Source organism: Eucyclogobius newberryi, unplaced genomic scaffold (genome assembly GCF_026437365.1).
Source record: "Eucyclogobius newberryi isolate DKJ021-1_F unplaced genomic scaffold, fEucNew1.0.hap1 SCAF_8, whole genome shotgun sequence".
In the NCBI taxonomy this organism is placed as follows: Eukaryota; Metazoa; Chordata; class Actinopteri; order Gobiiformes; family Gobiidae; genus Eucyclogobius; species Eucyclogobius newberryi.
Window position 1 is genome coordinate 24,837,471 of NW_027316500.1, and position 26,218 is coordinate 24,863,688.

The following is a 26,218-nucleotide window of genomic DNA, read 5'->3' on the forward strand; positions in this document are numbered from 1 at the left end:
ATGGTATCTGCTGTGGATTACAGAGGCTCCTGATGGGTCCGGGCTGTACCTTGACACGGGCCAGGTCGTGGGGGTTCAGGACAGATCCCTGGTAGAACTCGACTTGGGTGAAATGGCGTTTGAACAAGGCTTCCAGCTCAAGATTAGGGGAAATACTGGGTGCAGACGCGTACAGAGAGGTTAGTGTGGTACAGAGGGCTCTAGAGCGAAGATGACACGCGCCGCAGAGGAAAAGATGGACTTACTTATGGAGAAAAACAATTTCTACATTGACATCATCCCTGTCCTTGTGTAGGAAGTCTTTGAGGAAGTTGGAGACGCTTTCGAGGGTGATATGACCACAGACCACTATGTGCCTGGAAGGGGGAAGAAATCAGCTTGAGTGTGCAACATAAATGAGTGCAGACGCTGGCATGCCGCGCACAGATAATCAGTTCAACCAAAAGCACTCTCAAATCGAACTAAATGTAGAAGGAAAATAATATCCAGCTGTCAAAAAAGATTTCTTCAGGCCAAACAAGGAACTGAATTATATGATTGTTGCCGTAAAAGTGAATATTTTCCCTCGTGAAATGAAAGTGTACGACAAGTGCAATCAAACACTCAACTCAAAGCCACTTTTGAAAATGTAAGATATAATTACAGAAGCCGCAGCGGTCGGACTGTCATCCGCTCTCAATAGAAAACTCTCCTTCGGGCCAAACCGCAGTTGTGTGGACGGAATGGATGTTGACAAAGACATGTACATCAATATTCTCCTGCTGTAAACAGAGCTTTGCTGAGGTCTGGGACAGGAGCACCTTATAAATCAGTGAGTGTTTGGCACAGCCCTGCAGAGGACTGATTACACTGCAGTCATGTCGGACACGGGGTTACTCTGAGGGTGCGTTCACACTTTCATTTCATTCTGATTTGGACCTGTTTGAGTCCTGGTTTAGTCCTGGCCTTGTCCCTTTCCAGGTTTAGTCCTAGTTTATTTCCTATCTGAATGCAGTGTTTGTGGTAACGTACCTTTAGTCCTCTGACTGCACCAAACACAGACTTGTGTCAGGACTCATAGTACTATTGTTAAAAGTATCAAAATCAGATTCTAATGAATACTTAAACTAGTATATATATATTATATTTGTTTCAATCCCATAAACAAGACAAAATGTGACCTTCCAAGTTTATAAATGATGTTTCGCCTTTTCCAGTACTAATATAAGCCCACATGTAACATAAAGGAAAATAATTCATAATAATACATTTTAAAATAATTATAATCAATCATTTTGGAATCAACATAGGTGCCTTTAAACTTTTTTTGTGTTTAAAGGCAAGTTTGAATTGTTTTGTTCATCATCTGAAAAAAAGAAACCATAAAGTCCTGGGCAGGTAAAATATAAAAATAACACTTATTTTCAGTCAAAACAAGCATTCTGGGATGAATCAGAAACAGTTTGTACTCCAAGCTCACACAAATAATAAGTCTAAAATGATAGAGCTTGTAATAAAAGAATCGAGTATCAAAATGGAGTTTGAAGTTCATATAGAAACAACTGATATCATGAAGCAGCAGGAAACCACAGAGACAACAAATGTAACTTTTGCAGGGTTTGAGATGACATCACTTATTATCACCAATAATGTGTAATACAGACGGAGTCCACTGAAATTAATACTGTTCAAATGCAGATTCTTGTAATATAGTGAAGTATTGGTCTAGTCACTCATCAAAATGATCATGTCCACCATTTTTTAATTCACTTTTCAGATCAATCACGGCAAATTACAAAGTTAAGAAACACTGGCTGTTGGAACATGACATCATCAGACTCTGAAAACCACTACATAACCGACATCTCACCTATTGACCTGGATCTAAGCGGACGCAGCACAACGTCTGATTAAACCGTGGAAACCTGCGCCATAACAACGGACTTCTCCACTTCTGTGTGAGAACGCCGAAGCACTTGTCTTGCCTGAGCACTGCACCACTCAGCACTGGAGGGGACTGAGTGGATCAGGTTCCTCTCTGCGGTCACGTGCAATCTGTGCATTGTGACGCTTGATTGGTTGTGACACATTGGCGTGGATCCATGTTGGTGCTCTCTGAAGACCAGAGCTGAGGCCTGGCTAAGACATTACGCTCTAACAGTCTAAAACGTCCGGAGCAGCTTGGCAAAGTTCCGGAGGAGACGTATCAATCTTGTCTGATGATCGGTGATTCTGCAGCAGAGGTCAGAGGTCGCAGGCATGTCAGACTTGGCACAGTGACGCTGCAGAGTGATTTAGAGAAGGGGCAGCTTTTGAGACGTGGTGGGACATGATGGTGTTCACAGATGTCAACTCTGTCTTTTAGGAGAGTCTTAGGAGCAGCCGGGGATTTAAGGATGAAATATTAGTATTGTGTCGAGTTTACAGTGCTCCTTTTGAACATGTCAAAGAGTATTAGTACTTGTGAGAAGAGGGAAATCAAACCTCCACATGATATATCACTCTTTTGTCTGCTATTTAGTTATAATCTATGACACTCGTGGATCATTATGTTAGATTTTGGACATTTTAAATTGCAATATTGATCAAAAATTACACAATATAAGAAAGTGGTTAACTTCCTGTTATTCATTCCATTTGACTTTAAAACTCCAACTATGGAAATGACAGATGGACACCTGTGGATTCAAATGGAAAGACTAACTTATGCAGTGAAATGTTGAAATGTTGTTTTTGTCTTTTTGTTCTCTGTGTCTTGCTCTGCTTGATGGTTTTTATTAGTCTCTTTGCATCGTATTATATAAAAAAGAATAATAAAAGAAAATACAAATTTGTCTTAGTCAACCACATTTTTTGTGAGACAACTAATTATTTTTATTCATATAAGGATTTAATAAAGGTCACAGCCTTAAGGAGAAGCCATTGCTGAATATATGGGATTGAACAAGTTTATTCTCCTTGTTTACATACAGTTGTATATAGTTTATGAGCACTTTTCGAAACAAATCTTTTTTTTTGCGTATTGTTTGTGTCAATAGAGATACAAAACACTTTTGAGATCTCATCAGGGGCCACACCAAACCCACTTTTCGTGTGATTAATTGATGCACAGGTCATGTCTGCAACCTGTATCACAGATTAAGAAAATAAATAAATCTGAGCGTGTATCAGACCTCGGTGAAATGAGGAACAATTATGTCTTGAGTTCTCAAACATGTCTGAATCTTTCTACAACTTTGCGTGGGTAAATGAGAAGGGAAAACCATTTTAACATCAGGTTTAGTCACTTTTATCCATTTCCTTTCGTTAACAGTGACAATTCGACCGAGTGGAATGAATTGACAAGACATATCTTTCATTTCAGAAGAGGAAAACTTCAGACCTTTTAAATCTAGTGTTGCTTTTATGCTTTCTCTGGTCACATGGATTTTAATTTTTTACAGTGAAATTTACAGCAGGTAATATACATACGAATCTTATTGTTCATAGTTTCTTCAAAAATGCTACATAAACCACTCAAAAACTCACACACAACAGATCCAAAAACAGAAAGTCTAAGGGATAAAAGAGCATGCAGACAGATCATGCAGCAGGACCCACCGGGGACGACACAGCAAACAACAAGAGCTCAAACCTCAGCGACAGGACACTGACTCCTACTGCTCTAATCCTGAGCTGCAAACGCATCCCATATTACACAGAGAGCATATGTGCAGTTTCCGACTAGGTTTAGCACAGGCAAGTCTACGGCCCATCATTTATCACACCGTACTTTTATGTCAAAACTGTTTAAAGGACACATATTGAGCAGTATTTGTATTTCTGACTTTGACATGTCACTTTTTAAGAAGTTAAAATACCATTTGTATTGACTGATGTGTTTCCTCATCAAGTTTTGCTGGTAGCACTCCTTCTACTGGCATCCGGGGGTATTACCATGAGGAAATAAACAAAAGCTAGCTTGCCCCAACACGCTGATGTAGCATGCAGTTGTAATGAATGTGATTTGAGGCAGAAAAGGCATGTCTGGTGCTGATTTACGGATCTAAAACAGAGTAGGAGATCTCCGGAGCTCTACCTCTTATGTCACAACACTGATGCATTTAAAACGGACGATCTTGTCAACAGGATTAATGAAACAAGCGCAGTTGAAGCTACAAACTGTATGTTTCTGATGACAAAACCAAGTCAATGTTGCATAATACGTGTCCTTTAAGGAGCTCTATGTACATATTCCTGTTTCCAGCAGGTGAAATGTTTTGCTTCGACTAAAATGTTCCTCAGTATGGTATTACAATTGTTTATCTCCATGGAGAAGAGAAGGTGGGGCCACAAGTTACAGGTCAGATCTGTGGAGAAGCACTCCTGCTCACAGTAAGAATCAAGTGTATTTTAGCAACAAAAACGCCTCTAAATGAATGAATACAGGAAATATTAAAGAATGGAAACGCAATATTATCTCCATGGAGACAAGCAGGTGTTTGATCCTCCACCAGAAAAGTTACATAGTGCATCTTTAAGTAATAGTACATAGACTTGAGAATAACTTTTGATCAATCTTCTCATAACTTAAAAAGTTAAATGTCTCTTACACTTGAACCCAGTTATTATGTACTTTTTCACTTTAATAAAGTAATGATAAGGGTGCACGGTAACAAAGGCGGTTAGCGCTCTTGCCTCCCAAGAAGGAGATCATGGGTTCGATTCCCGGGCCAGACCAACATCACATGATCTCTCTGGGTGGAGTCTGCATGTTCTCCCCGTGTTACCTGTCCAGGGTGTACCCCGCCTAAGGCCCAAAGTCATTGGGATAGGCTCCAGTCACCCGCGACCCCGAAATGGAACAAGCGGTAGAAAATGAAAGAATAAAGTAATGATGACGTCAATTTTACACCTGAATACTTCATATTAAATACCCTTTACTTCAGTGATCATCTTTTAGAGTAAAAGGTCCTGAGCTTTAATGCAGATTTGACTACTTTACCCACATTGTAAATCAGAGGGTGTGTTGTCTAGTTCAAAAGGTGAGTGTGAGTTCAGTCAGGGGTGAGGCCAGTCAGGGGTGAGGCCGGTCAGGGGTGAGGCCGGCCAGGGGTGAGGCCGGCCAGGGGTGAGGCCGGTCAGGGGTGAGGCCGGTCAGGGGTGAGGCCGGTCAGAGGTGAGGCCGGCCAGGGGTGAGGCCGGCGTCTGTGGCTTAGGGAAGTATAATGAAACCACAGGCCTCAAATAGAGACGAGGCTAACAGAGTGCAGCTCTGGTCATTAACATGTGACTGGAGAAAGGGTGATGCTGTCAGCTTGAGTTTGTGCGTCTGGAGCCAGGTCAAGTTTAGCGATGATCATGAATATTCAGGTCAGAATATCTTAAGGACTAAACATGAATAATCAATGCACTTATAGAAGGCAATGTACAACATTTTAATTTGATAGACTCCAAAAAATGACACCTAAATGGAAAGTGCTTTTTTCATATGGCTGATTTTGTCATTCAGAAAGTTTGATTTCATGAATCTGATCACACGCAAGAGGAAAGGTGATCTCTTTTACGGAGGCCCTGATAGGCAAGTGCAAAAAGAAAAAAAGTTCTACATTTTCTAAGTTATTGGCAATACAAATTTATCCTAATAGTTTAAAGTGTTTTTTTTTGGTAGGCTTTTTTGGTAGGGGGGGTGGGGGGAAATCAAACCCCCAAAAAATGTTTTCCGAGTCCATTACTTTAAATATTAAATCGATACCTATAAAACATTCAAATTTTTTTTTACTATTAACTTTGCAGGAGGATAAAATGGAGCGCCATTTATTATTTTTTTCCACTTGCCTCTCACAGCTTCCGTATCAATTGGAGAATGTAAATTAAAATTGAAGATATTACTGTTGTTAATTCTGGATGAATAATCTTCACACAATAATCACTCGAATTTGATATTGCGACATCTCAAATCAAGATTAATTCAACTCTTTTAGTAGTTCTCAAAATCGTGGAATTTATCTGATACTTTTAACTTTTCCTCCTATATTTGTACTTTTACTTCCATTATGAAACTGAATACAAATGACACGTGCACAAGTGAATCATGACCTTTCTGTGCTGAGTAATCAAGTCTAAAGTGTAATCTCCTAATCTCATTTCCACTCTTTTTTGCAAACAAATTCACAATATAATGACACGATTTAGCCCCAAACCACACGACACAGCGGCTCTGAACTACACAGTACACATGTGGATATCCTGAGGAGTCTTTGTAATCTGTGCATTTAGCAGCTAACGTTTGAGTACTGCCAGATGTGTGTGCTTTGTCTTGGGAGGGGCGTGTGGATGAAGGGAATAAAGTGTGTGGAGGAGACGAGCGCACAGTTTTGACAGTTACTTTTCTCCGCACGCCCCGGGCTCAGGTCAGCGGCCAAACATAACATCTCATCAGTCTTATGTCACTGACTGCAGCATTATCAAACAAAGAGGTTTGCTCACAGCTCCTGGAAAGTCTAAACCCATTCCAGAAATGATGAATAAAGACTTTCTCTTTTATATAATACTGAATACGCCAATCTAGATGGAGATTTTTATATTGTCCCATTTGAATTTTTTAGGGTTTGTCTGCACTCTGGGTAATTCAAAGATATAAACAATAGAGCATCAAACACTTTTAAAAAGCATGAAATGTGATCAATAAAGCCTCAAACATGATCAAGATAGCAGTGACTTTTGCAGTGCATACATAAAAAAATGTGATTGGATGTATTATTATTATTATTGTTTATTATTTTCTAGGCTCTTTAGACTTGAAATGGTCTTTTTTAATTAGTTAGCAAGCACAATTTAAAAAACGTTGGTTAAAAAGCTCTAAAATTACATTTAATAACTTAAAGATTTATCTGAAATGTCCTTTTTATACCAATATAACAAAGATAAAACAAGCATTTGAATATGTTTGGTCAGTTTGAATGTATTTGATGATCAGTTCAAGCAGACAGAATATGAATAATTTGTTTGGACAGGCACATTCGGCCAATCACAGTGAAGCATGAATAGTCAGGAAATTTTAGATTTAGTTAAAAAAATGGACTTGATTCATATATGTATTTTTGACCATTTCACCCACCCCACAGTGCACAGAAGAGGAGTAGAAAAAGACTTGGACTATCTAACTCTACGGGCTGATTGAGTAAAGTTTGAGCCCCAAAAGGATGAAGGCGCTCCATCTTTATCTTGTACAAAACGCCATGACAGCTGCACTTTACAAAACCACTTTCACTAAAACACATGAACAAACACAGACATAGTTCTGGACAGACTTTCGTACACCACGACACCACCACGAGACCCAAAGCAAGCGTCGACAGAGCCAAAGCAAGCAGAGCAAGCCATAAGCATTTGAGAGGCTCCAATGGGGAGCGAGGCATCCAGCATTCAGGGTGTGGGAGCTGACTGAAGATCAGGGCCAGAGTCGTGTCAGGCAGTGATGGAGCGATTGCCAGGCGAGCGTTTACGGGGAGCAGGACTTTTCCATGGAGACCACCATCTATGAAAAAGCCTGCAGATCACCAGGAAACATGCTAGCAGCGCAGCTAACAAGGAAAATAAAGAAGCTAAAGTCAGGCAAAACAAAGGCATGCCAAAAGAAACAAGAAAGCAAAAGGTCCTGCAATGGTCATTGGTATTGGTGAATTAAAACATCACCAATAATGATGTAATTGCAGTTGAAACTGTAGGCCTCTTTGTTTTTAAAAGTGGATAGAAGAAGTTTCATGACTAGTATTTCACTATATATAATGACATATATCTAAGTTTAGTGGATTTGTTTAAGAGAAAGGTAGTCATGAAAGCTCTTATCTCCAATAAAAGCGCAGCACAGGGTGTTAAGGCAATGAAAGACAAGACAAATGTGTAGGTAAAAGCTGGTGATGAGGAGAAGAGAGAGAAGCAGAGGTGCAGATGGACAGAATGAGAGCACGGACATGGGCATGTGCGTCCTAATGGCCGAGGTCTCCAGTCACGCAGTGTGACGTCACAGAGTTCAAACTCTTTACGGTTCTCTTGTAATTAGACCCCGTTATCAGGGGGGCACTGAGTCACACAACCACACCTTATCTGGATTTCAACTTACTTTCTGCCTCGTGTCGAGTTATAACTCCCTCCGTATTTCTTCCGATTAAGGATGAGAGCAGCAATTTCTGGCACGTAGCGAGCAAACATGGCCTACATGCATGGAACAGAAAGAAAGAAAAAGGCATGCAGAGAGGGTTCTACTGCACACATAAAAACAGCAGAACCGTCTGGATACTTACTTTCTCCCATTAACCGCACTATAGGAACCACCATATTTCTTGCGGTTTCCTATTAACTCTATGATTTCAGGGACGTAGCTGGCAAACATGGCCTAAGGAGAAGATAGGAGACAGAAGAAGAGACTAAAAAAGAGACTAGTTCGCTGCACAGCGGCGGGCGCAAGAACCCGGGTTTAGAAAAGCCCCTTTGCTTTGTTAGTATGCGAGTCAGGAGACAGCCATACAGAAAGCAAAGAGGGAGCGGTGTGCTGAATTTATTAAGCCCCAGTGTTAAGTGACACAATCTTAACATCTCCAATCTGCAGCTGCACCCGAGATCTTAGTCCATTTACACTCCAATAATAATCAAACCTAAGTGCCATGTTTTGTCCAACAAACACAGAACCTGGAGCAGGTGGATTTGAATAGGCCGACCTGATGTTCCACAGCTGCAAAACACATTAAGACTCATTTGCTGGGCTTGGAAAATGAGCTGGATGCATTTTGCACAGACGCAGAGCCTGTGATCCCACCACACTTTTAATGGCCTATGAGCACAGGGAGGACTTTTCATAATCTCCACTGACAGTGCTGTTAGCTTCCACTGATTCTCCACACGTACAGCAGAGCCATACATTTCCCCTCTCATAAAAGCACACTTGAGTCATGCTGGGTAAGAGTGCCTATGCATCTCCAGCGGTAATGGTAAATGACGTGACTTTGATATGATCCCTGGCTTCAGATTCCCTCCAGTCTGAAGTCATTATTCAAGCGCTGCTGATAGGAAGCAGCCAGAGGAGGCCTAAAGACTTCCAGAGGTCTCAGCACGCAGGGAAACACGTCATTTATCACTATGGCCACAGCCCGGGACACATGCACACAGCTGGAGGTCATCACAGCCTCACAGTGAACGAGGACATCTGAATGTAGAAACAATAGTACCATGGTAAATGTACTGCTCAAAGTAAAGGATTATGTGGGGCTGGTGCTTAAAGCTGAGATGGAGGGCAGGGCAAAGTTCTGTGGTAGAAGGTGTAAAAATAAAAATATGTTTAAGTGCATGTGTCACTGCTCCTTGGCAGGACAGAAGCCTTGACTGAGGGTGTGTTCACGTTTATTGGTCTGGAGGACTTATCGGTCTGGTTTATGTTTATATTTTGAGCTCCAACGACTAACTGAACTGAGGGCGCAGTACCATCGTTGACCAGGAGAGAGCAGTGCTCCCTCAAGACGGCAGTGTGTGTTGGGTAGAAACAAGGAAACATTTATAAATATTGTATAAATATTCAATCCAAATGTAGGAGCAGCGTATTTTTCACTGGAAATGGATGAAATTCAAATTGGCAGGAGACTTTGTTCGATGTTTAGCACCACATGTAAAAGCATTTTTCCAAACTTTCCACTTGGAGGGGCAGTTGGCACAGATTGGCCGCCACATCTAAGTCTGTCAGCCCCTGGGACGGCTGTAGCTCTCAGAAGTCTCACCACCAGCAAATACGGAGAGTGAATGGCGCCTTGTGAACAGTAACACACCCTCCATCTCACACTGAGCGGTCACTTAAAATTGAACACAACCTATTGATGAAAAGAAGGTGAAAAGCTGCTGCGTCGCTATGGTAACAGTCAGGTGGGGCCTAAGCATCATCAGCCTGCTCCTGTGTTTGTTGGAAAATTGGGAGGAGACATGGGAGAAGGGAGGTCCTGAAACCGCAACTGCTTCTACAAAATAGTAACCACATTTTAAGACAATAGCGTTGTCATGTTTTGAGACATAAATAAGGCCGACACATTCGGAGAGATTACACACAACATACAGGAGGGTCATCGTACGTGGAGCTAGATTTACAGTCCTGAAATACATGACAGTAACCATGCTAGTTACACTACATTTATATCACATTACACTTCTGTTGAAATAGTTTAGCAGATGATTGTAGTTTTCCAGGTGGGGCAGGCAGGGTGTGGGAAGGGGCGGAGGGAAAGGGAATCATTAAGAAACAAGTGTTTTTACCAAACCGCCCAGGATGAAGAAGACCATGAAGAGGCGTCCCAAAGTGGTTTTTGCATAGACGTCCCCATAGCCCACAGTGGACATCGTTACCATCAGCAGGTACACACATTCCCAATAGGAAAGAGACTGGGAATTTTGGAAATTCTCCCAAGGATCCCCTGAGTTTTCCACCTATACACATGAGATCATATTTTAGATAACGTTTTATAACAATGTACACGGCTAAGAGAAAAGAAACAGACAGATGCGTGGTTTTTATTTGTAGTCAGAGGCCGTTTCTTCTGGACAAAGGTCAATGGCTGCCATCTAGTGGTAAACAAGTGTCACCTGCACAAGCGTTATTTTTTAAATATTATCTATGAGCTGAGTTTACAGTCTGGAGGAACCAACGTCCAATGAGGAGATGCCACACTTCACCTGTGTGAAGCACGGAGCTGCACATATCGTGGGGCAATATTCAAATGTAGGAATGTGGCAAAGGGCTGGACCAACGTGACCTTTGGTACAACAAATGCACATTTAGCTTCGAGTCTTGGTGTATGTGTGACACAAGGATAAGATAAGCCTTTATTTGTCCCACAATGGGGAAATTTGACTGTTGCAACCCAAAGTAGGCACAGAAGTAAACCATAAAAAACATATTTAGATTTAGACTTATAACACTCTTAAGAGTTATAAAACTCTTATTAAAAAAAACTCTTATACTATATATTAATAACAATGGTGACACTCTTATTTACAGCTGTTATATGGACAGAAAATATTGAAAAAAACAATATTGCCACGGTGTGCAGCCCTAAAGATACTAGTACTACTACTACTACTACTACTACTACTACTACTATTTTTTTCAAATAATCCACATTAATTACACAATAGTTATGATTTGACTAGTAATAATATATATTGATGTCTTTATTTTGTTAAATGATTGTTTAAACTGTGAGTGTCTATATTGTCTCATTTTAATGGAAAGTCACTTATTGATGGTGGACATCCTGTTTTGGAAAACAAAGCAGATAAATAGGTGCCACTGGTTCACTTCAAACCCCTGTGAGCGGAGCTGAGTCTGGGGCTGTTTTATTCTGTGCAGGTTTTTGAGAAAGACAAAAGAACATTCCGGCTGTGCAAAGTTCAAATTGTGAATTTTGTTTCAGCACCGACACTGAGCATTTTATTTTTACCACCGTTGCAGACAAAGTTGCAGACGCTTTCTGCCCAATCAGATGACCTTTCAGTTCAGAATAAGTTAAGCCAAAATGAGGTCCCACATGGCCACATGGCCGCATGACCACATGGCTACAAGACCACATGACCACAAGACCACATGACCACACGACCACATGACCACACGACCAGATGACCACATGGCCACATGACCACAGGACCACATGGCCACAAGACCACATGGCCACATGGCCACATGATCACATGACCACAAGACCACATGGCCACTAGACCACATGGCCACATGACCACACGACCACATGACCACAAGACCACATGGCCACATGACCCCATGACCACATGGCCACATGACCACATGGCCATAAGACCACATGGCCACATGACCACATGACCCCATGACCACATGGTGACATGACCACAAGACCACATGTCCACAGGGCCACATGACCACAAGACCACATGGCCACATGACCACATGACCACTCACCAAATGGATGAAGCCAGCCGCTGTGAGCCATGTGCTTATGAAGATGGAACACAGATTCACCAGCTTGATGGAATTGCTGAACAGAAAAGACAGAAGAATTAATTAGATTAATTACAAAAGCTTTGTAATTACTAAGAGATAGAAGTAAAAGTAACGACACAAATCCACTGCCACGTGGTCAGTAATGACGCGTCTAGAACCATGACCTTAGCGTTAGCATTCACAGAATGCAGCATGTGCATTGGTCACACAGGGTCAGACTGATCTGTTTGTGAATAATGTAACATAGACTACACTAATGTCATATTTAAAACATGTCAGCATCATATTTAGAACAAACACAGTGCTACACTTTGGGTCATCAGATTTTGGATTTTAAATGCTGACAAATTCCTCCCTTAGAATTTTTCTTCCTGAGAAAAATATTTTCAATTGTTTTTATTCTGAATTTCAGTATATATTTGAATTACTATCTTTTTATGCAGTACTCTTTAAAATGAAATGTACAATAATGAGTCTGCTACTTCATTAGGCTGTGATTTAAGTGGAATTGTAGTGAAATATGAAAACAAATAATTCCTCAGCTACAAGGAAAACGATACAAACAAAACAATATGAAAGAAGGTCCTGGGATGGAGAATGCATCTTCTCCCTTCTCCCTCCCGTGTCTGCGTAGGCTTCCTCCGGGTGCTCCGGCTTCCCCTCCCTCTGAAACATGTACAACAGGCTCCTCCCCTCAGTGGGACATCAGCCTCTCCAGGGCCTGGTACAAAGCATCTCTCCTGATACTGTGCACTGTCCCTGTCTCACATAAATAAACTCATTTAACTTAACACTTTTTCATCAGCTTTATTAACAAAACGATGGTTCTTTCTGAGATTGATGATTAAAGCTTAGATTATACATTCCACACAAAGAAAAAGTGGCAGTATTTATAGTCTGTGCGTTCAAGCGGCTGCAGACAGTACAAATCTGAGCCATCTCCACACAGTTCTAAATAAAATAAAATAAAGTTCCCTGACAGCGATGCAGACATTTGGTCACTGTGGACGCCGCATGAGGGGCTGTCGGCAAAAATGGTGAAATGTCCCAGTGCAGAAGCAGAAACTGAGCTTAAGTGACCAAGATATTCCCATTTCAAAGTTTACCTGCCATCATAACTGTATGTACATGCTGTCTTTTCATACCTGTTCTAGTTTTCATATAAACTGCACTTGCTATGTCCAGAAAATATCAAGAAATGAACAGACAGATGGAAACTGCAGGCCTGTATCATCATTCCCTTGTAAATACTGCATTTGTGGACTTAAATCAAGATAAATACAATACCTTTTTTTTACTTACCTCGTTTTCAAGATATTCAAAAACTGTAAGATTTCGGAGAACTGTATCAACCGCAGCGCTCTCAGGAACCTCAAGCCTGAAAACACACAAAGAAACATCTAGAATAAATTTACTTTGAAACAACACTAGAATCACAATCAAACAGCTTTTTTATTGCGACCCTACTTTGCCAGACGCTTTTTGGTCCACAGCTTATTTCGACATCAGGAGGAGAAAATAAACACGGCCTACTTTTGCTTGTGTCGGGATTATCAGACAAAGCCACACCTGCCCCGTTGTCTTTTCACATAACAGCCCTGATCCCGTGCTGCATGTGTTCGCCCATGTCAGTTTGCATGTGTGAAGCATCACACGCTTTCTTCTCAAACCAATAGAATGCACTAAAATTATACGCATTCAGCTCATATTTTTCATAAACAAGCTTTGTAAATCTTGGCGTCGGTGCTGCAAATTAATGCATGAATAACAAGTCAAGTTACGAAAGAAATGTCCAAATATAGGAACAATCAAAAATGAGTCTGTTGAAGGTGTATGGACTTTAAAAACACAGAGGGGCTTCATGGATTACCACAGCATGATGTAATAGCAAGGGGTGAGCCGGAGGGAAGGATACGTGCAGGACTAGGGCTGGGTGATATATATTTTCCTCCAATTGATAAATCTAAATTTTTCAATTCCATTTGACTTTGTCTTATTAAAAACAAATAAAACGGCTTTCAAACCAATTCCCGGAACATTTTAAGCTTATCATTGCTCCCTCATCAAAAACAAACATGGAGTTGTACTTAGCTTCAATCAAACTTGTTTCATAAATTGTGATTACGAGGTCGTCTCCCTCTGAGCCTCACAAAACGGTTTCAGCATCACATTTGTGACATTTCATCCAAAAGTCTCCAGTGCTGTCCTTAAGTTCATAAATCATCACCACACTCGTTCTAAGCATTACAGCCAACTGCACATGGGGAAAGCTAGCTTGTGTTTATTTCCCCATGGCAATACCCTCTGCTGCCAGTAGAGGGAACACTACAGATAGTGAATAAGTAAATACATAATTTTAAAGAGACAGTCAGTGTGTTTACATGCAAACGAAAAAAAACTTTTTTTTATAACATTCGGTTTTGAGGTCTTGGACAAGCTCTGTTCTTGTCCAAGTTATACATGCAGACGAAGCAGATGAGAAAGTCGAATTTCTGACAAGAACGTGTCGTCCCCCTAACACTAGGTGGCGATATGCGTCGTTTCAGCGGACTAATACAACCCCCCATTCCGGTTGACCGTTTGCGTCACATATAAACAACTATCATGCGCATTTTTGAACAACAGCAAGATGGATAGTTTTGTTCATCTCTTATGTAATGTCCGCGTTAGTTATTGTGCAGATAAAGTGCACGCTAACCCTGGTGTTCATGGCGGTTGTGTTCTTCCCATGGTTTTTCCTTGTCTGGTTTTGTTTCCGGGGTCATAGGTCAGCGTGGGCCGTGGAGCATGCGCACAACCCTTGTCTAGTTTCAGTGCGATTACGCAACCGCATAATCTGGGTGTTTCAATCGGAGATTTTGAACGCAGATTTCTATCAGAGTAAAGTGTTTACATGCACACGAAGATGTCTGATTGTATCGGATTAAAGCAACTATTTGTTTTTTTTGTTTGCATGTAAACCCACTGTGTGTTAGATGCTTTTTAAAAAAAATATATAAAGTACAATCTGTTTTGCCCCATACGTACTCAAGAGCATGTTCAAAGGCCAATAACAATAAGTAATGCAAAAAGTAATGCAGAATATTTGTCCTTTAACACAACAAAAACATCCAGAGTCATATAGAACTCTGCTCTTTACTCTTCACTGACAGAAGAGTGGCTGCAAAGTCCTCGATTAAAAAGACTCAAACTTAAGATTGACGATTAAAAATGACTGAATCCCCATTAAACTGTTGATTCATTACACGGACAGATACTCAAAAGTGTGGAAATGAACCAAAAACAACTCTAGATCAGTTTTTTACTGGTCAAATCTAAATATACGGTCGGTTCTTTGGAGAATTGATGGACAGGTGTGACATCCTGCTTTACCCCAGTTGCTCAGGACGTGCATGCAGGCCAGCAGCGAGGCGCAGCGGCGTTCTTGCCTTCGCTCCTTTTGCCTAATCCTGTAGCCATTCTGGAAAAGATCAGAGCAAGACTTCTTCCTCCTCCAAGACTCTTTGGCGGGTTCCAGGTTGAGCTGGCTGTCCGTCCGGCGGTAAATGAGCAACTTGGGTGGAATCATTTTCGGTTATATCCACTATTTCCAACCAAAAATATGCAGAAAAAGTCTTCGATGGCGCTCCAAAATGCTCTGGTAACGACAGTCTGAAGCCTTGTCACTCTTCTGCTGAATGTGTCAGCGACTAAAATGTCCACTCTAAAATACAAGCTATTTCTCTCCTCTTCTTCTTTTTTAAATTGCTCTGGCTCTAATCCGAACAGCCCAAACAGATTTACCTTGCTGTCCCCAGTCAGCTCTTTTTCCATGAGCCCTTTTCACTCAAACGCACAACATAAAAACTAGTGGAGGGATTAAAAAAGGGATTGAAAAATTGAAATGAAACTGAAGCAGGACCAGAAAAATAATAATCCGGTCTCAAAACTAAGTATGCTGTTTGCAGTGGAGCGTGTCCAACAAGTGAAACATACTGAGGGAGATTGTTGGACAGTCGGAGGTCGGGCAAAATGAAAATGAAAAGCTCTGAGTTGAAAATAGTGCTACGGTTAAAGTGCATAAAACAGGTTTTCATGTTTTTCTATTTATTACTTAGTTTGGTGGGATAGTGCTTGTGGTATGTACTTATCATAGTTTTACATCAGTCAAGGTTCAGTTTGGGAAGAAAAATCTAAAAATACAAGTTGAAAATTACAGGAAGTAGAGCTGCATTCTAAAACCTAATCCCTCTGTGATGTCATCAATATGCGACATTTCAAAACGCAGACAATTTACACATGACTGACACAAATTCACACAGTTTATTCACACAGTTTCACAAAATAAAGGTGTTATTAGGTATTATCATTTTGTCCAAACAATGTGGTTGCTAGGTGACAGTTTAGGAATGACCTCTACCTATGTTAGAACTGCTGCTCATGTCCAACCAGGAAGTAACGCAATAAACTTCACTGGGGAAAAAATGCAATTTTTTTTAGTAAAACCTGAAATATTTATAAAGCCATCAGGAAGAAAATGGACATACAAAAAATGAATAATAAATAAACAATAAATAAATAATAATAAATAATAAACAAAATAAAATACACATTTGGACTCAATTTGGAACTTTTATCAATTTAACAGACTTTGGACCAGGTGGGACCACAAACACCCCACAGAGAGGCCCAGGACACTAACCCGAGTGCGCTAACTAAGTGTCACAATACTAACATTTCAAACGATTCTGATACTAAAGAACAGGCTCAATACTTGATACAGATTTCAATACCAGAAGAGTACTTTCTATGTTGTACTTTCTATAGTACTTTCTTATATACTCGTCTTGTTATACTCATTTTATATACTTTCTCATATACAAGTTTTGATAAAGCTCAAGATAATTCAAAAACGGTTCAGGAAATGTCAAATGTTGTCCAAATCTGTGAAAAATAATAAACATGCAAATAATACGTTTGAATTTGGTTGCATTTTGGTAAAGATTGTTTACTTTACAATGCATACTATATTTACTATAAAGTGATCATTGTGTCCAACTCTAACTTATACGGTAAGCATGGTGAGGATTATATACATGCTTTGCTATAATAACTCAATATAAAGCAAAACATTGATTGCAGTCTGTATCTCACCACTAGAGGCCGCCAAACTTCACATACATTTTCCAGAACTATTGAGAATAAAATAGTGTACAGGCCAAAAGACAAAAGCACTTATAACGGAAAATAATCATTATATCAGAGGCATTTTCAAAGCACTGTACAAGATACTAAAATAATGAATGAAATCACTGCTTGTTAAACGATCAAAGCTCTTAATGCTGGGAACAATTGCATTTTCTTTCTTTCTTAAAACACAATAGTCAGAGAAACATCATCCACAACTAGAGATGTCACAATTATTCATGATTATTGATGCATAACGAAGTGAAATCCTGCTTTCTTAATGCAAAGTTAAAGTTATTATGATAAAAAATACTATACATTTAGGTGTTCTTTTTTTGGAGTACAGAAAGAGAATTCAAATGACTTGATTTTGCTTCTAAAATTGGAATCATTATTAGTTATTTGCTTCTTTAACTGGATAATCCTGACATCCATTCATAACTCTGTTGCCATGCACCGTAGTTACGACATGATGTAACACACAGTGTAAATAAAACCACACAATAAACACATGTTTCCTATTCAAACGTTTACAAGTCTGAACGGTGTCTTTTGATTGTCTGTTTTTTCTTTCCCTGGTTGTGTTTTGTTTGATTTTTTATGCTTGTTTATCTTTTTTTGTGAAGTCTGAATGGGACGCCGCAGATGCACGTGCGCTGGAGAAAATCCCTTGACTGCGCACACGTGTCCTGCAGCCAGATGCTCATTCAGAACAGCAGCTTAAGCTTGAGCGCCCACTATAGTCGTCCCTCGTTGGCGCTGGAGCGACTGGGACGGTCCCGCTCCCGTCACATGACCTGGCACGGCGTTCTCCTGCTGCATTTTATCAATCAACGTCTGGGGATCTACACATGGGATAAGAGCGGCTTTGGACGGGCCAGGATTAGACCATTTGATGTTACATGTAGCGCTGGTGTTATGGCTGTTGGATTGTATAACGTGTGTAGAGTTGGACATGTGGAAAAAATTACAATATCTGTCAGTATTTTAACTCTTGGGGAGGATTTTACTCACTTTCATATATTCAAAAGTCAGAAATTGAGAGGATGAGAGTGATTCTGTGGAAAATACTGATCGATCTTTGATTTCTTTCTGCAGTTTTTCATCATTCGCTGATATGAATGTTACGATTTCAACTTTTAGCGTCACTATTATTGTTGGAATAAACGATTTATAGATTATTTGTGATATTAACATCACGACCAAAACTTTCCTTCTTGTTTTTTAACACGTGACCGCTCTTAAATTTGCATCTAGAATCATCACATTTAAATCAAGTGAAGTAAAAAAATACCTAATTTGGTTTGAAAATGTTCACTTTTCTATACATTTAATGAAAAAAAGATGATACATTTTTAGTTTTTAGGATTATATTGTGACCTAAATAATCATAATTATCGATTAACCATAAGTCAGAACATTCCACCAGCGGTTTCATTTAGAATGTTCTCCCTTTGTGCACTTTCTTAAGTTGTCCTTTTCTTCTAGGACTTGAAGCTTGGCCTTTTCCTAGTCGTGCGGTTTTGTTTCAAGTTTGGCGATATCGACTTTTGGACAATTCCTCTTTCTGGCAGTGGATTTCCGGATGACCGTAGTAAACAAGCCCCTCTCAGCCGCTTGTTCTTTTTTGACCTTCTCCACCTCGATTTTCGACGCATCTCGCTCAGTGCTGGCTTTTTCTTTCTTCACAAAACACCAAAAGGTAGAATTAAATGGAATTAAATGTGTCTGAATGTCCTTTTTTCCCATTTGTCTGATGTCTGTTTCTATGTCAGTCCAGTCCTTGATCGTTGGTGTGTTTTTTTTAATGGCCGTTTCTCCTGATGCCAAATGTATCCACTTATTGTGTCCATGGCAGGAGTTTTGAGGCCCAAATACATAGCTCTAGAAATTGAGTGGGATGTCAACAGTGCTGGCTTTTTCTCTCATTCCTTCTGATACATTTTGACTTTAAACTTGCTAACGCTCAACTTAAGGCTCTTGATGGCTTCCTCCAAGTCATACAGCCGGACATTTGAGTTTTCCGTTGTCTCCGCAGCAGAATCCCTGTCGTACTGCTCTCGTCCTCACTGTATCAATAGTATTTATCGATTATAGGTCCACGTCTGGAGAACATTTACTGTCCTCACCCACCAGCAGCCAGTCCAAAAGCCCATGGACACAGCCGGTGATGGTCAGAAACAGCCTTCATGCCCTCTCTTTCCCCCTCTTCATTAGCGACAAAGGGAAAAACCAAGCCTGCATCAGGATAGTTCAATAATAATAGTCCAAATGTATAAAGTTTAGGAGGCCCTGATGTCAGCGTCACGTTTACAGGTCATCACAATCTCCAAATGAAAGTTAGAACTGATCGTAAACATGTGCAGCCCGTCAACAATCCGTTAGAAAATAAGAGATGTCGTGATTGCTCTGTGTCTGGTTTAACACTACTGCTTCAACAGCGCGGGAGCCATCTGGATCAACGCGCTCGCGAAATCAAATACATCGATTTGGAAGCTAGTTTTACTGGCACAAGGCTGGGAAGAAGGAATGGAGATGGAAAAAGCCTCGCGACAGTACGATTATGACACTCGTGAAGTCAATAAACAAACAATGCTGCATAAGGCACAGCTAAAAAGAGTTTAGAGTAACATATTAGACCTCTACACTATAATCAACCTTTCCAGACACTTTGAATGCACTGATAATGAGTTACAATCTTTAAAACTACATATGTAAGTGCTTCAGAAGTATCTCTATGATCTCTCCTCTTTATAATAAGTCTGATTTTCTGTGAATACAAGTAGAAAAGGGGGACGTGTGACTTTGAAGGACAGTGAATATACCCGGAGGATGCCGCGGCGACAGAGGAACAAGACTTTATGGTGAATGGATCGACATAAATTGCGAGGAAACATCAGGATTAACATGAGCACTACCCGAGCTCACCACAAGGAGGCAGCAGCAGTTCAACATTTAGAGAGAATGCAGCTGAGTAATGTTTCTGTATGATTACTATACTATTTACTGCAGGATAAATATTGATTATATCTTGTGATGTATGTTCAAGTAAATTAAACTGTAATCCACATCGACGTATTAAGTTAGCGACCAATAATGTGCAAGGTTATGCTGCGAAAATAGATGGCATTTACAACTACCAGTGATCGATATTGGAAAAAATGCATATCACATCATAAATAACAATATTCAGGCAGTATTTTAACAATGCATCAGGAATGGGCTAAAATGTCTCTGTAAATGTCCTGTTTGAAGTTCAAGTATTGCAATAAATGTGAATGGACCATAAATTCACCACAAAATGGCAGAAATCTCACTTCATACTATTGTGTGGAAGATTGCACTAGACATTTCTGCTCAATTTATCTTTTTAATTGTTTTAACATAGATTGTAATTGTGCATATCTCCAAAACCACATATCATACTTTTTTTATGTACATCTAATTACTTTGATGGGATTATAAAGATTTGTGAGCAAATTGGGAGTTGATTCTACTCTTTATACTTGTAAATACCTGGTTTACAAGTACGTTTCTATACAAATAATTATTTTTGCATGAAATCCCGTGAGTCTGGGGTCTCATAAATGCAATTTAGCTCAGCTTTATGGTCAGATCATAGAGATATTTCATAGTTTTGAAAGCTTTTGCCCGCACCACACCTCACTCCCTATTAGCTGACTCGAAAAAATTGCATGTTTTTAGTCGACTAATAATTTAATTTAGTCGACTACAGCTCTAATATCTAGACCAATGAACCAGAGATAGTTACTAGGTCGAGATAATAACGGAAACACATTAAATACTTGCACGATAATGTAACTCACAACCTTTTTTCTGCCATACGAGAACACTAAACGTCTTTGCACGGCACTGAATCATCACCTCATCAATTATTTCCCATTAAATGATCTACGCATCACAATTCTTGCGTGGTCCTGTTTCCACACGACTCAACAGTGGATCTATTTGAGGACAAGCCTTTTTTTAACTGACAACCCAAAGGAGGCGCTGGCATTTTTCAAACCGCCAAACGCTCCACCGGGACCGTAAGCGCACTAGTGTTGGAGTGGTTAAAGGAGATTAATTCCTCGTTTTTTTTTTCCCGAGGAGGAACTCTGCGTGCCCTTTTACATTAGCCACACATCCACTCCTTGCTCTTAATCAATGTCGAATTTGCCGAGGCAGTTGTAATGCATACGGCGCACAGGGAAGTCTAGTGCCGAGTAGGAGGTCTCACTGTAGCGCCGAACACGGGTCAGAACCTCTATTAGTCAACTTTATATCATCGGAGCGCCTGAGTTACAGCTTGTGGTTTCACTTGTGGAAAGAGGAAAGAATAATGTATGTAGGAAACAGGTTTACATGGTGTTCAAAGGCAGCAGCACGATCTATCTTGTGTCGCTGTTTTACTTTCTCTCTCCACGAGTTCTTTCTTTGGTGGGAACTAGAACTCTCTGGTTCATACTCCACTACAGAAGGTGGCGTAAGTGCACCTGATGTGATGAGTGCCAGTCGCCAATAAACGAAACAAAGAAGAAGAGAAGGAGATCTCTACCAGTTCAGATGGGTGTGATTGACAGGTATAAAAACACAAGCAAATATGGCTGATTACAAGGAATAATAATAATAATAATAACTTTTATTTATATAGCGCTTTTCAGTGACCCAAAGACGCTGAACATAATAAAAAAGGGGGGGGTATTTACAGACAGGGGGGACAACACGTACAGAACACATTAATATACAGATAAAATGAACAAGACAGAAGAAGTAGAGAGAAAAAGATGGGGATGTAACAGGGGGTAGAAGAGTAGGCAATGGGGTAGAGGAGGCTAGGGGTAGGGGAGGTCATAGGCTTGGGTGAAGAGGTATGTTTTGAGGCGGGATTTGAATGTTGTGAGTGAGGGAGAGTGGCGGACAGGTTGGGGGAGGGAGTTCCAGAGTCGGGGTGCTGTTCGGGAGAATGCTCTGTCGCCAAAAGTTTTGAGTCGGGATGTTGGTGTCAGGGTGAGAGAGGAGGAGGATCGGAGAGCTCGGGTGGGGCGGTGGGGGATGAGGAGGTCAGACAGGTAGGGGGGGGCAAGGTGGTGAAGAGCTTTGAAGGTGAGGAGGAGTATTTTAAAGTTTTTGCGCTGCTTGATGGGGAGCCAGTGGAGAGAGCGGAGAACGGGAGTGATGTGATCACGGGACCGGGTGTGGGTGAGGAGGCGGGCAGTATAACGATCACTATTAAAAAAAGTCTTTAAATCGAAGTGAGAGAAGTGTGTTGTTGTTTGTATGTTCATTGCATTCGCAGACGAGTATTAATCATCAAGATCCACTTTCTAAAGTTCAAAAATAATGTAGACTTTGTATCGTTCGGTCAAACAAAACTTAGTGTTCATAGTCAAACTGTTGTGGCCTGCAGTGCTTTTGGTTCATTATTGTCCAGCATAATGTAACATAATAAGTTAGATTTAAGAACTGTCTTATTACATGCTTGTTAGTAAGTTAAGAAAGCATCATGTGGCACAAAAAAGGTGCCACATGTGGTAATGTTTTCTAATGAACCCTTCTAAACAGCCTTTTTTGAACAGTTTGTGATGTTTGGATGCTAATGCTAATGCTAATGCTCTCATTGAAAATACATTGCCGCTCATGAATGGAACAGTACAAGCATATATATATATATATATATATATATATATATATATATATATATATATATATATATATATATATATATATATATATTAGTCAATTACAGGTGTTTATTTTCTGTAAAAAAATAGTAACTTGACCTGATGGCTTCACTGGCATGTTTTCATGGAGATAGATCAATCAATTTAATGTCATTCTGAGGAATATTCCAGACAAAGTAATACCACAGTCCTCTAGAAAAGTGACATAATGAACCTTTACATGAATTCAGTCCTGTCTGTTTGCTGTTATGGACCCTAAAAATGTTGTTTTGAATCATTGACATTACAAACCAATTCCATTAATAGTCAATGATAGAAATGGCTTTATGCTTAATATTTGTGTAATTACTGCCTCTTTTGTTATTTCTACAATAGATTTGGTTAAACTTGACTGGAAAGTACAGCACAGATGGAGCTAATTATGAACTCACACAAGCATAACAGAATTTGTACTTTTTAACATTTTGAAAAGTACATTTATGGAGAAAATGTAACCAATCCAACATTAGTACTAAGATAAGATGAGATAAGAGAACCTTTAATTGTGCTGCAATGTAATGTTCAAGAACAGCAGAAGAACAGAGATGGATAAAACAGTGATTAAAATGATTGACTTGAATTGAACTAGAATTTTAGAAATGCACTGAACATAGTTATGATAGAAAAAGTTGACATCAGTTCTAGAAAAGCTTTGACGCCAACACATGACAAAAACGAACCCCTTTTGTGAACTAAGCCAAGAATAAACACAAACGCTGTTGGATTAGCTTTATTAAACGTCACTATTGGAAAGCAGTGATGGCTTCTACTGGCTTACTGGGAATAAACAGCAGGGAGGGTCTTCTTTAGGGACCACCAGTGAGACACAGTGTAGACAGGAAAAGAGATTTATGTCAAACACTGGCAGATGATGCAAGCCGCAAATGAGGCGTGTATAGTATTATTGCACCATTTCCCTGTCACTGTGCTGTTTAATATGTTCAAATCAAACAAGAAAAGAGGATATACTGTAAGCTTCAGGCCATATGCTTTGACAGGCAACATTATTATTCTGGTTGGTACAAGCGCCATCTATATATATATATATATATATATATATATACGGTATATACATGACAGAGTGCGTTCATAATCGCAGTAAAGTGATGTCAGCATGGAGAATTCATCCATTTGACTCTTAACCACAATACAATCCAACAAATAGAAGCAACTGCATCTGGATTATGTGTCAGTTACTTGGATAAAACAATAAACCTGTTTTATTGTGGTACCGCTTTATAATAACTACACTTATTCATGCCTTAATAAAACATGAACAAAGACTTGATTAGGAACGATTCAGCCTCAGTAACTACTTAAATATTATTCTAGCCCTAACACATATCCCAATGTTTTTCTTAAACAGAAAAGATTCCCTCAGTTGGCTTGCCGCTCCACAGATCTGATTCTTACCGTGGCCCAGAAGTGCAAAACACATTTACATCTACATCATAACATTTTTCCACAAAAAAAATAAAAATGAAATCAGGACATATTTGCAAAAGAGTACAATATTCTAAGAAAACCGTGAAACATTTTCATAAAATCATATTATTATTATTATTTTATTGACTTTGTTCGTGGTAGTTCTGGCTTGAATGACGGCCTGGGAGTTTGTTTTCCACGTTTATTACACAAATCTTTTTCACTTTTGTCAAAATGTTTTGGCCATTTTGTGATTACATTCTGTTTTTTCCATATAAATGTTTTGAAGTACCGTAGATAAATACTTGAAGTACTTGGACCCGGTATGGCATAAAACCTTTCTATCTGCATGAAAAAAGCAAATAAAAATGGCACTAGTTTTATGCACACATGGGGTCAATAACGGGGTTTTACATTATGTTTTCTATTTCTAACATGCAATAAAATATACATCACGAGTAGAAACAGCTCATATTTCAAACACAATAACCCTGTTTCTGATCCTCCGTCCTTCTTTTCAAGTTTATAATCCGGGTTTCCACATCTAACTGCAGATATAATTTTTCAGAGGAGAACGTTTCCGGACCACGTTTCACAGTCTTTCATCATCCCATCAGGCTTTGCTCTGAGGAGGAGGCGGCTTCAGCTTACATCATGAAGAGAAGCACCAAGTTACTCACACTGCAACTGCCAAGTGCGTCAAACCAAATACAAATACTGAGACGGTCGCAGAGTACACCAACATCTGAGCGATGATCATTTCACATATCTGTTGATTTTTCCCTTCTTTCTTTTTTCATTCTGAGCCACAGTGATAGACGTAGGTTTGTGCTACTATGACTCGACAGACTTCCAGGCTTTTTATGTATTTTGTAGGTTATAGAGTTTTAAAATAGTATTGCGGAGTAGAAACTGACAGAAATCCATGGTTTCTATTCTTAAAACGACCTCATCACCCTGTGAAATATTTAACTTTTTGTTCAGTTATTACTAGCACTCTTGGTAATTACTTTTAAATGGACTTATGTGAATGATGTATTAAATGTGTATATTTCGTGAATGTTTCAAATGCACCTGTTTTTACTGTTCGCAATAATTCAATTTGTATGGCAAGTAGTACATTTCATGAATCTTGTAAGACAATTGTATTTTCCACTCTAATCACATGTGTTGTAACAGGCAGGGCATCTGGAATAAAATCCTAAAGTAATGATGAATAAAGCATATCAAGAAATGCTGTATTGGAGGCTGTCGTAACACACAATTAAATGTGGCATGTTGTTTGTTAAACCTAAATTGTGCTTTTTTTTGGGTATTTAGTGATAAACTCTATTATAAGTCGATCATCATCGTACATGTTGTTCATTGTAAACTGCAGCACTGATCTAAAACAGCTTTAAAACCATTGACTCCATTGACTTCCTGTTTAAAACTGTAAAACTGATAATGGTTATTGTTGAAAATATTACTATACAACGGCTACATTTTGAACCTAAAAATTCAGACTGGCATAATATGTCATACACGCCAGTCTTAAAAACAGACAAACACATGTATTTATTTTTAAAGGACCATTGGGGACAATTATTGTGTGCTCAAATTTGTATTATTAATATTATTTTCATTTATTTCTCTCTCTGTTGTTTAGTTGTTGCTTTTTTTGTTCTATTTTAAAAACAAAACAAAAAAGGCTACTCTCATTGCACTTTTTATGCACAAGATTATGATGTATTATAAGTTCAGTACAATCGTGCCTATTGATTAATTTATTTTATTTTATTATTCATTTATTTATTTTTTAATTTGGTTTGAACATATATTTTTTTCACATAATAATTATCTTACTTGTGCATGTTTTGTACTCTTTCTGCACTTTGGAGACTTTGTGTTGGTAAAATGTGCTATACAATAAAGCTGGATTGCATTCTGAACC

The 26,218-nt window shown here is 39.4% G+C and overlaps 1 protein-coding gene across 10 annotated transcripts in view; it reads right to left on the minus strand.

The window, feature by feature from the left end:
* kcnma1a (potassium large conductance calcium-activated channel, subfamily M, alpha member 1a) overlaps window positions 1–26,218 on the minus strand; it is a 234,199-nt gene that overhangs the window by 45,540 nt on the left and 162,441 nt on the right. For 9 of the 10 annotated variants that reach the window (XM_072436886.1, XM_072436883.1, XM_072436884.1 and 6 more), the window contains exons 6-11: window positions 13,274–13,349; window positions 11,930–12,005; window positions 10,255–10,425; window positions 8,265–8,356; window positions 246–356; window positions 50–155 (exon numbers count right to left, since the gene is read on the minus strand). In XM_072436886.1, the coding sequence (XP_072292987.1) occupies window positions 50–155; window positions 246–356; window positions 8,265–8,356; window positions 10,255–10,425; window positions 11,930–12,005; window positions 13,274–13,349 (632 nt within the window). Of the gene's footprint in view, window positions 1–49; window positions 156–245; window positions 357–8,083; window positions 8,176–8,264; window positions 8,357–10,254; window positions 10,426–11,929; window positions 12,006–13,273; window positions 13,350–26,218 lie in introns of all 10 variants that reach the window. The other variant, XM_072436881.1, reaches the window with a different exon arrangement.